This window comes from Nematolebias whitei, chromosome 6, assembly GCF_014905685.2.
Source record: "Nematolebias whitei isolate Nwh7 chromosome 6, NemWhi1, whole genome shotgun sequence".
In the NCBI taxonomy this organism is placed as follows: domain Eukaryota; kingdom Metazoa; phylum Chordata; class Actinopteri; order Cyprinodontiformes; family Rivulidae; genus Nematolebias; species Nematolebias whitei.
In genome coordinates this window covers 25,175,253-25,186,785 of record NC_056503.1, presented here as the reverse complement: position 1 = coordinate 25,186,785, position 11,533 = coordinate 25,175,253, and the positions used below count along the sequence as shown (strand labels likewise).

The window sequence follows — 11,533 nt, the reverse complement described above, 5'->3', positions numbered from 1 at the left end:
TATACATATATACATATATATACATATATACATATATATACATATATACATATGTATATATGTATATGTATATTATATATGTATATGAGTATGTATATTATATATACATATATAATATATATACATATATATATATATAAATATATCAATACTTTTTTCTTCTTTGTTCGGCTTCTCCCTTCTTCAGGGGTCGCCACAGTGAACTAACTCGCATGAAGGCTCAGGATTATCGACAGCCCTCTGTGTGGAGCAGGGAGCTGCCAGCTAGGGTGCCTGGGGGAGCAGATGTTGGGGGTTAAGGGCCTTGCTCAAGGGCCCAGGGTGGGACTAATGAGGGTGGAGGCAGGTGTGAGTGTTTCACTTTTTTGATGTCGTTTGGAGAGTTGAGCCGGCGACCGTCCGATTGCAGGCCCACTTTTTCTAACCTCTGCGCCACCACTCCCACTATTTACACATATCAATACAAGTTATATACTGGTAATGGTAGTAATATCTACAATAGTTTTGGGCATAGTTCTTAGAATAATTGTGAAGGGCTCTCCTACAAACACTTGAAGATTTGTTTTAAAATTAAAACTAAGCATTTCTTGAAGGATTGCTTGCCATGTTTTGTGCCAGTTTTAAACAAAGATGAAAAAGCAGGTTTATGATAGATGTAGATGAACATATCCTGAGATATTCACCTGATTAAAACGGATTCTTTCATTTTTCTGGACTGAATATAAACGTGCATTGAATTTAATAAAATGTAACGTGAGACATTATTTATCTTTGACCCATCAAAATGAATGTGGTCATTTATTTACAGAATCAAAGTTTAACATCAAACATTTACATTAATTTGGCAAAATATGAAAATAACAACATAATTAATCAGCAAGCAGTACAATTATGATCAACCACATGGCGGTGATTGGAAGACTTTACACAGACATTTCTAAATTATCTGGAATGATTTCTACTTGATAGAAGAATTTAAAGATGGAAAATGAAGTTTAAAGGGAGTAAAAGATGGTGTGTGAGGGAGAGTGTTGACCAGAAACGACACTCTCCATTCGAACCCAGCTTTCCTCGGTACGCTCGGTAGTGAACTTGACTCGTTACCTCTCTGAAGATGAATCAGCGGATACGGAGTTCCAGTTAACGCTACCTGTCCAGCGTCTCCATAGGATGGCTGTGACTCGTCCGAAGTAGTGACGATATTCCGTCTGACACAAGTTCACCTCAGCCAGTGGACTTCACATGAGTGGGGTTCGTCCGAGTTCCACTCAGAGGTGGAAGATGTTATAATCCCAATCTCGGAAGAGCCTTATCATGGCTGGACTTCTGTTCTCCCAAACGACTGGAGCTGCAAACTCTCCGGCCCGACTCCAACGGCAACTCACAGAACTGGAGAACTAGGAAGTGCCGACATTTTAAAGAGCTCTATTTCCGGTTCATTTGGGAGTTTTCTTATTGGTCAATGTCGACCAGACAGGGGTGTGTTTTGTGACGTAAAAGGTTACTAGAAGTCAGAAAACAGCAAGAATGTTATGGAACAGATTGAAAATGTTTTTCAGACAGGCGAGAGAAATGTTTGGGCGAGTTTGGAGAAACAGGTGCCAACTTCTCTGTTTACGTCTGAGAGGATTTAAAAACAAGACAGTTGTTCCAACACTTGTCTGCTTCGTTTCCGACCTTGGAACAAACGTACATTGCTCATTCAAAGACAGAAAATCAGAAAATGCATAATTACTCTGTAACAGGCCTTAACATGAATTCTAACTTTGCATGAGGATTAAAAATCATTGTTACTGTTTTCACAGTTAATTAAAATTGATTAGTTCACTGTAACATCTAAAATGTTTGAACTAAAACACTTTGATTATCAAACATTTGTAAAACAGTAATGATAATAGAAAAGAGAGTGTTCTTTCACTTGAATTTTCAAGAAAGAAAGTCTCAGGATGGGTGAACCTGTATTTCTGGATTCAAATCAATGAAATGATAGTTTCTGTCCCATATGGTCCTAAGGTCAAGTTTTGACATCAGGTCAAGTTCACTACATAGATACAGTAGATAAAATGGCGTACAACCACAAGGCTTATTTTTCACTAAATTTGTGAAATCCTTAAATTGCTGATCTAAAAGGTTCTCATAAATGAAGCAAAGTACAGCTGAAAGTGGTGAGAATGTCCTTTATTGTCTTGAAAACACCAGCCTGTGTCAGTACTTGAAACACTCTACACTGTACAGTGTTGTAATGGTGGCACTGGAGGGAAAAACTACAGAACCAATCAAATAAAGACGTGTCATCCCACAATCCCATAAATAGTCTATATTTTGTTTTAAAGTATGTTTTATATATTAAAGATATCTAGCTTAAAATGGGGTTATGTGGAACCTTATGAAGAGTTAGCATCTTACCTGTTGTTAGCTCTTAGAATGACCTCACTTTGAAGAAAAAAGTTTAAGTCTGACAGGGCTGATGAGCTAATGGCTAGTCTGAACAGAGTGCTCTAATCTCAAAAATGTCAGAGGGTCATCTGCAACAGGTAAGATATTAAATGTTTATAATTTTCCACAGAACCCCACTACAAAATGACCCTTTAATATTCAAAACAGATTATGTTGTTCTAATTAATTTTCCTTTTTGTATGTTTTTTCCCCTCTTGCTGTCTATATCAGCGGTATCGGAACAAGATTCATGACAATCTCATTTCTGCCTGCAGGAGTCTTCACTCCTTGTGCACTCATCAGAAAATGTTTCTCTCAACGCCCGTGATGAAAATGGAAACGTTACAGGACGGATATCTGTGGGTAAGGAGACATGCTGGTGAAGATTCTCAGTCGTCCAGGACATGATAAATTCAAAAAGTGTTCAATACAAAAACAACTGGACTTTATTTGTAACAGAAGACGTTTCGCTCCTCATCCGAGGAGCTTTCTCAACTCAAACAGCAGTGAGTGAGTGATTCAGGTTATAAGGCTGAATGAGATAAGACACACATATGTAGATTGGCAATTCACACCTAAACACCTTAACAGTAGGGGTTACTCTAATTCAGGAGACATGTCCACAAAAAGACATACAGCACACATTCACATCTGCATGATGTATGAGGGTGAATAAAACCATTCATGGACCTGTCCTGCTGGGATTTTTCATCTAACATTGTCAGAGTCAGAGATTCTTTATTGTCATTTGTATCACATGTAGTACACGTGGTGGAGCAAAATTATGTACACAGGGTCCCAGTTACATCCAACAATAAAATGTAAAAGAAAAACAATAACATCTAAGATGTGAACTAAGAAAAACATCAACTAAAAATACAACTAAGCATCAACTATTAATTAACAATTAACAGAGATAATAAGCCATTCGCCACTTTATAATCTCTTAGATTTCCATTTAAAAGCCATTAAACACAAAGTTACTGTCTCTGCTGTAGCTTCTGGATTGTTTCGTCTTGCTCAAGGGGCTCAGGAATTGGGGCATGTGGATTTTTTGTACATCTTTTCGCTCTCCAGTGGCCGCATTGGGACATTTTATTATGATTAAGTCAAGTCAAGTCAAGTCATCTTTATTTGTAGAGCACAATTTAAAACAGATAAACTGTTATCAAAGTGCTTAAATGATTAAAAGGCCATCAAATGACCTGGCTAATTATTGTATTCCACACCACCATTATCATTACGTCATAAAAATCACAGCCTGTAATCTCTTGGCCCTCGAAGCATAAAACTGAAACTCTTGTTTGGGAAGACTGTGTGTTGGTTCACAGTTGTAGACACACGTGGGTTAAACAACACACTGAAGGACCCGCCTGCAGCAGATCTATGTCTAAAAGGGTTGTGGAGACAGCTGTAGGGAAAGGCAAATTGAACATGCAACAATGAGGAGCCTTGAAGTGGAAACTTTAATGTCAAGTCAAGTCAACTATATTTATAAAGCACATTTAAAACAGAAGCTGTTAAAGTGCTAAACTGCTGGACGGAGGAGTCAGGATCAGCTGTATTAACATGTTCTCACAGGATGGAGGGAGAGAGCCACCTGTCAGCGTGGCAGCATTGATGTCACTGGTGGAGCAGCTGTGGTGCGTGGGGGGGCAAATTCAAGAAAAAGGTCCAGATATCGAAGCAGGGGTCATTCACAGTGAAGCAGAGAACACAAACCTGAGCCAAGTCGTGATCTGTAGGCGTAGTTGTAGAAGGAGGAAGGCAGAGTCATTACCATGGTCAGAGAGGCAGACAAATCCAAGAGGAGCAGGCAAGACAAAGAATCCATGGTACAGGCGTGAGGTCGAAACAAGGCAAGGTAATCCAAGCTGTAGCATGAAACAGGAAACTATGAAGGCTTGATATAAGGGTCATGGAAGGTATAATAATTCGGTCCTGGTGGGTTGTGGACAGGAAGTTTATGAAGAGCAGAAAACAGGTGGCTGGCATGAACAGTGATTGCAGAGTGGGGGTGGTGCTTTATGAATGGAGCAGAGAGAACTTGCTATGATGGGACAGAACCAAGGCAAAAAGGCAGGTGAACAGGTGCATGGAATGAAGGCTGATTACTGTGGAGAAAACAAGGGAGGCGTGGGATGGAGTGAAGGGCACAGGCTTAAGATGAAGGATGGGTGATTGGCAACACAGCAGGGAAACAGAAACAATGGCATGAGGGTCAGAAACTATGGCAGGTGACATGGGCATAAGAGCATGAAGGCAGGATTATGGCAGGATGTGTCGAAACATGGCATGAGGAGCAGAGGCGTGAGCAGATGAGGGGTTACAGCTCCAGCCACGATCTAAGGCTACTGTGGTCAACAGTATCAAAAGCAGCAGTACAGCCCAGGAGTACAAGTACCACAGGTTGACCATAATCATTTGCTAACAGAATGTCATTACAAACCTTCACTGAAGCTGCTTCAATGCTGTGAAGTTGTTTAAAACCAGACTGAAAGATCTCAAAAATTCACTTCCCATTCAAAAACTTATTCAGTTGAATGAAAACTATTTTCTCCAGGATTATGGAAAGAAAGGGAAGTTTTGAGATTGGACTAAAGTTTGAGCAAGTTGAAGGGCCAAGTCCAGGTTTCTTAATTAATGGATTAAGTACTACACATTTAAAAACATCAGGACCACACTTGTAGCAATACTGCTATTTATAATATCAATAACAGAGGGTCCAATCAATGGTAAAACTTAATGGGGTCACTTGTTTCTCTGTTAAAACACTTTACATCTATGTATTTTCATAACTTAAAACTAAAGAGAAATCATATTTTCAGTAGATAGACAGTATCAGGCATGACAGTGAGAGCACGAAAGAATCCCTAAAAGAATCTGATATTTAAAGGGATTAAGTTAAAATGTAAGGAAGTTTATATATTTCATGAGAACATTTTATTCATGTGTCATTGCCAGACCCCTCTAGTTGTTTCTGTTGTTGCTGCAGGTCCAAAAGAAGCTCAGGGACACACTCGAGATCTGCTCATTAACTCCCACAACGACCACATGCTGTTCAGTGCAGACGGCGAGCACTCTGTGATTGGGCCGGACAAACTTCGAGTTACAGGTACTCCTGTGGATGCAGGGCTGTTTTCACACACACACACACACACACCTGTTGGCTGCAGGGTGGAGGTGTAACACTGACAACAGATGTTAGCAGAAGCAACTGGGTTTGAAGGCAAATATCTGAGCAACAGTCTGGAAATGGAGCTTGGTGGCATATAAGTTATTCGTTAAAGTTGTAACAAGGCCATCTTTGAACTTTCACCCAAAGAAATGATTTTAAAACCAAAATGATGCTTAGGCTTGTTTACAGAGGATGCAGGAGACGGTGTTCCAGAGTACCATATAAAAATTTAAAACACTTTAAAATCAGATTAAAATTAAAGGCAGTTTGTTATAACAAAAACCAATAAAGAACTCAGTCAAGGCTGAGGCTTTCCAGTGGTCGGTCAACTATAAACAAAAGGATGGCTCCACAAACATCATTGGGAAGGACCCCGTCACCCATCGCGCACAAAACCAGAGAGCCAACACAAGACCCTGGACTGCCACCATCAGCTCTGAGCCTGGAACAAAGAGGGGGAAAAATTGAACAAATTGGAACTAAATGTGGATGATGGTGAATAAATGTAACAAAATTAAGATAATATGTATGGGGTGCCGTTTGTAAAGTCACATAAGCAAAAATAAACAGCAATATTTTGGTTTATTTAGCCTTTCACAAGAAAACTACAAACCGGATTCCAAAAAAGTTGGGACACTAAACAAATTGTGAATAAAAACTGAATTCAATGATGTGGAGATGGCAAATGTCAATATTTGATTCATAATATAACATAGATGACAGATCAAAAGTTTAATCTGAGTAAATGTAACATTTAAAAGGGAAAATATGTTGATTCAAAATTTCACAGTGTCAGCAAATCCCAAAAAAGTTGGGACAAGTAGCAATAAGTGGCTGGAAAAAGGAAATTGAGCATATAACGAAGAGCTGGAAGACCAATTAACACTAATTAGGTCAATTGACAACATGATTGGGTATAAAAAGAACTTCTCAGCGTGTCAGTGTCTCTCAGAAGCCAAGATGGTAAGAGGATCACCAATTCCACCATTGTTGCACAGAAAGATAGTGCAGCAATACCAGAATGGTGTTACCCAGCGTAAAATAGCAAAGACTTTTAAGTTATCATCATCAACCGTGCATAACATCATCAAAAGATTCAGAGAATCTGGAACAATCGCTGTGCGTAAGGGTCAAGGCCGTAAAACTCTACTGGATGCTCGTGATCTCCGGGCCCTTAAACGTCACTGCACCTCAAACAGGTATGCCACTGTCAAGGAAATAACAGAATGGGCTCAGGAATACTTCCAGAAAGCATTGTCAGTGAACACAATCCACCGTGCCATCCGCCGTTGCCAGCTGAAACTCTACAGTGCAAAGTGGAAGCCATTTCTAATCAAGCTCCACAAGCTCAGACGTTTGCACTGGGCCAGGGGTCATTTAAAATGGAGTGTGGCAAAATGGAAGACTGTTCTGTGGTCAGATGAGTCACAATTTGAAGTTCTTTATGGAACACTGGGACGCCATGTCATCTGGACCAGAGAGGACAAGGATAGCCCAAGTTGTTATCAATGCTCCGTTCAGAAGCCCTGCATCACTGATGGTATGGGGTTGCATGAGCGCTTGTGGCATGGGCAGCTTGCATGTCTGGAAAGGCACCATTAATGCAGAGAACTATGTTCAGGTTCTAGAACAACATATGCTCCCATCTAGATGTCATCTCTTTCAGGGAAGACCCTGCATTTTTCAACACAATAATGCCAGACCACATTCTGCAGCAATCACAACATCATGGCTACGTAGGAGAAGGATCCGGGTACTGAAATGGCCAGCCTGCAGTCCAGATCTTTCACCTATAGAGAACATTTGGTGCATCACAAAGAGGAAGGTGCCACAAAGAAGGCCCAAGACGATTGAACAGTTAGAGGCCTGTATTAGACATGAATGGGAGAGCATTCCTATTTCTAAACTTGAGAAACTGGTCTCCTCTGTCCCCAGACGTCTGTTGAGTGTTGTAAGAAGAAGGGGGGTGCCACACAGTGGTAAAAATGGACTTGTCCCAACTTTTTTGGGATTTGTTGACGCCATGAAATTTGGAAACAACAGATTTTTCCCTTAAAAATGATACATTCTCTCAGTTTAAACTTTTGATCTGTGATTTGGGTTCTATTCTGAATAAAATATTAGATGTTGGCACCTCCACATCATTGCATTCAGTTTTTATTCACAATTTGTTTAGTGTCCCAACTTTTTTGGAATCCGGTTTGTAAATTCATTCAACCTTTATTTAGACAGGTAAATCCCATTGAGCCTCGAGGACTCATTTACAAGAGAGACCTGAGTTCAACAAAGAATGATGACAACAATAGACAACCACAAAAAGGCATACAGATTTTTTTTGCAAATATGATGGCAAAAAAAGTAACAAAAAACAACTAGATTATAAAGCAAATGTAGAAAACTAAAAACAGGAACATGTCTGCATTGGCCCCTGCCAGGAGTCCAACTGATTCTTAAAGCCACTTAGAGAGGTCAAGGTTGAGAGCTTCAGATCTTTTTGTAAGATATTCCAGGAAACCGGAGCAGAGTAGGAGAAGGCCCTTTTGCCAAGTTCAGTCTGCACTGAGGGAACACTGCAGGTAATAATGTCCTGAGAGTGCACGCTGTAGCTGCACTCACGCAGAGATATGTAGGAGGAGTTGTATGAAGGCAGCAGACCAAGAAGTGATTTAAAGAAATGGGTTTTGTTTTTCAAAGTCATATTTTCACCGTTTTATTCATACATTTATAAATGCCATACTTCCAAAATAAATGTTTAATTTGCTAACTAAATATTTAGCTTCGACCTAAATATTTAGCTAGCAAGTTAAATTTTTATTTTAGTAAATTAAATGTTTAGTTTGTAAAATATACAGTACATTTAGGTCTGAACTAAATATTTAGTTAGTAAATTAAATATTTAGTTTAGGAATTAAATGTTTAGCTTAGAAATTAAATGTTTAGTTCAGAAATTAAATATTTATCCTGGACAAAAAATATTTTAGTTTGGAAATTGAATGTTTAGTTTTGAAAATAAATATTTAGCTTGTAAAATAAATATTTAGTTTGGAACCATGACATTTATAAATGTATGAATAAAATGGTGAAAATATGACTGAAAAAACAAAACCCATTTTTTATCTTATGAAAAGCTAAATAAACCAAAATATTGCTGATATTTTTTGACTGTGTAACTTTACAAATGGCACCCCATAAATATGGGCCTTACAATAATAATTACAATAATACACACATACAAACACAAATAAAATGGCCCCAGGATTTGCATCAGTCCGTCTTATCGGGCTGCCTGATTACAGCAAATCAAGATGGCTGTGGGAACTAACAAAAACAGGTCCAAAGAGCCAGGATCCAGCTGCTGAACCAGCTGACCCGGAGTGAACAGAGACAAAATTAAACAAAGTTAAAACAAAGCATAAAAGAACACAAAGCAAACATTTGATGAATGATGTACAGTGGTTGGATAAAAGAAAACGTTTCAAGTTTTTTTTATCCGTCCAGAAGACCTGACTTAACTTTGTTAGATTTACACTGGTGCTTGAAAGTTTGTGAAGCCTTTATAATTTTCTATATTTCTGCATAAATATGACATAAAACATGATCAGATTTTCCCACAAGTCCTAAAAGTAGATGAAGAGAACCCAGTTAAACAAATGAGACAAAAATATTAAACTTGGTCATTTATTTATTGAGGAAAATGATCCAATATTTCATATTTGTGAGTGATAAAGTATGTGAACCTTTGTTTTCAGTACCTGGTGTGACCCTCATGTGCAGCAATAACTGCAGCTACATGTTTCTGGTAACTGTTGATCAGTCCTGCTCACCTGCTTGGAGGAACTTTAGTCCATTCCTCAGTACAGAACAGCTTCAACTCTGGATGTTGGTGGTTTCCTCACATTAACTGCTGCTTCAGGTCCTTCCACAACATCTGGAGTCAGGACTTTGACTTGGTCATTCCAAAACATGAACTTTATTCTTCTTGAACCATTCTTTGGTCGAACCACTTGAACCCCACAAAAAAGATTTTTTTTCTAACAGCCATTCCTTTTTCTTTAGAGCTGTGGTAAAGTGGTTGCACCTCCCTCTAACAGGAGTTTTCCTGTCTCCTCTGGAGCATATAGACATTCTTTCCACATTTTTATCTATTCTCTTACCTTGTCTGATTAAAGATACTTTTTAATGCATATTTATATATGTATGAATATTAAAGGCTTTGCATGCCTTTAAGAACTGCCTATCACCTGCTGCCTGTCAGGCCAACATTTTAAACTGACATAATCAATGATAAGGGATAGAGTTATACCATTTACTGTGCATGATGTTATGCTCAATCTCCTGTGGGAGCTTGTGAAACATGTTAGATCTCAAAGTATGTGTTAAGGATGTCTCTCAGCTACTACCACACCCAGTTTGAGCCCATTATCTGTAAAATTGATTGAGATATAGCCAGTTTTGTGTTTTCAAAGTTCATTTAATTGCATTAGCCAATTTCAATGAGGTTGACTTCAAAAGTTACCATTTGTAATGTACATCCAATGATTACTTTCTGAGAATATTAACTGTTTAGTGGTCCATGAAATATTTACTAACAGACAGACAAGTGAACGTGTAGACATGAGCAAAAACATTCTTGGCCTTTTGCCTTAGGCTTATAAGAATTATAACATGAGCAGTTTACATCTTGAGCCAACAACAGACAATATATCTCATTACATTACAGTATATCATGTGGATAAAATTGAAAAACGTCAGGTTTTCTCACATATCTTAAGATTTTAGTGAAACATACCTTTAATTCAGCCTTGTTTGTTTTTGTCCGTCCATCAGGTCCTGAAGGAGCTCTGTTCCAGCACTCAGTGGAGGTTCCTCTACTGAAATCAGAACCTTTCACAGACTTGAAGTAAGTACATCTGCTTTGTCATATTGTTGAATAAAAAAAACATTTTAACAAAACATGTGCAAGCAATTATCAGGAAAACTTTCAACACTCCTCCCAGTAAACACACATTAGCTTTTGAATAAGTTAAAAATGTTAATGCTTTACTTCGGACTTTAAACTATGTCTATTAAATTCTGACACATTTCCTGAATCACCTCGATGGGTTTGTAACACAGAGACTTGTCTGGTTGTAGGTTGGAGTGTCCTACACGCTCTGTGAGTTTGGACGCACCCAAAGGAGTTCATATCAAAGCTCTGGCTGGAAACATTGAAGCTGCTTCCAATATGGACGTTATCCTCCAGTCAAGTGAGGGTCTGGTAAGAACAAACCTAAAGTAATATTGTCTTTACATGACCGACGGTGAAGCATCATCTCAAAACAAGCAATAAATATTGAAGCAGCCTTATCCATTTATGCCTATGAAGTTGCATTCACCAACGTGTTCGCACAGCAAAATACAGATTATGATACTAAATATGTCATAAGCGGTGCACCCAATGGTGCAGGCAGGACACTAACTCCGGAATGTGAAATGAATATAATTTATTAAATAAACATGCTTACGTGGCAGCAAAACTCCCATTTACAGGTGATCCTGGGAAACACAGGGAGTGAGGTAGACATGAGACACTGACCAGCTGACGAGGAACAGTAGACATAGACTTGTATACAAATACCGTATTTTCCAGCGTATACGTTGCAATTTTTTGCATAGATTTGTCAGTCCTGCAACTTATACGCCAAAGTGACTTATATACTTTTTTTATATTTACAACACAAATTTTGACTGACACTTTAAATTTTGAAGAACTGAAACAGCAAGTCCTCTTGTGCACACTCGCTTCACTCAGCTGGTGCAGGCGGAGGAACGTTGGAGAGCTAGCTGCTCCTGCCGTGATGGATGTATGCATGTATGCATATATGTATGTATGTATGTATGTATGGATAGATGGATGTATATATGTATGTATGTATGTAT

At 38.7% G+C, this 11,533-nt stretch overlaps 1 protein-coding gene across 2 annotated transcripts in view; it reads left to right on the top strand.

Moving 5' to 3' along the window:
* The window catches only part of sgcg (sarcoglycan, gamma), a 38,237-nt gene that overhangs the window by 21,228 nt on the left and 5,476 nt on the right, over nucleotides 1–11,533 (top strand). For both annotated transcript variants that reach the window (XM_037677460.1, XM_037677459.1), the window contains exons 4-7: nucleotides 2,712–2,799; nucleotides 5,432–5,551; nucleotides 10,442–10,514; nucleotides 10,748–10,871. In XM_037677460.1, coding sequence (XP_037533388.1) covers nucleotides 2,712–2,799; nucleotides 5,432–5,551; nucleotides 10,442–10,514; nucleotides 10,748–10,871 — 405 coding nt within the window. The remainder of the gene's footprint in view (nucleotides 1–2,711; nucleotides 2,800–5,431; nucleotides 5,552–10,441; nucleotides 10,515–10,747; nucleotides 10,872–11,533) is intronic.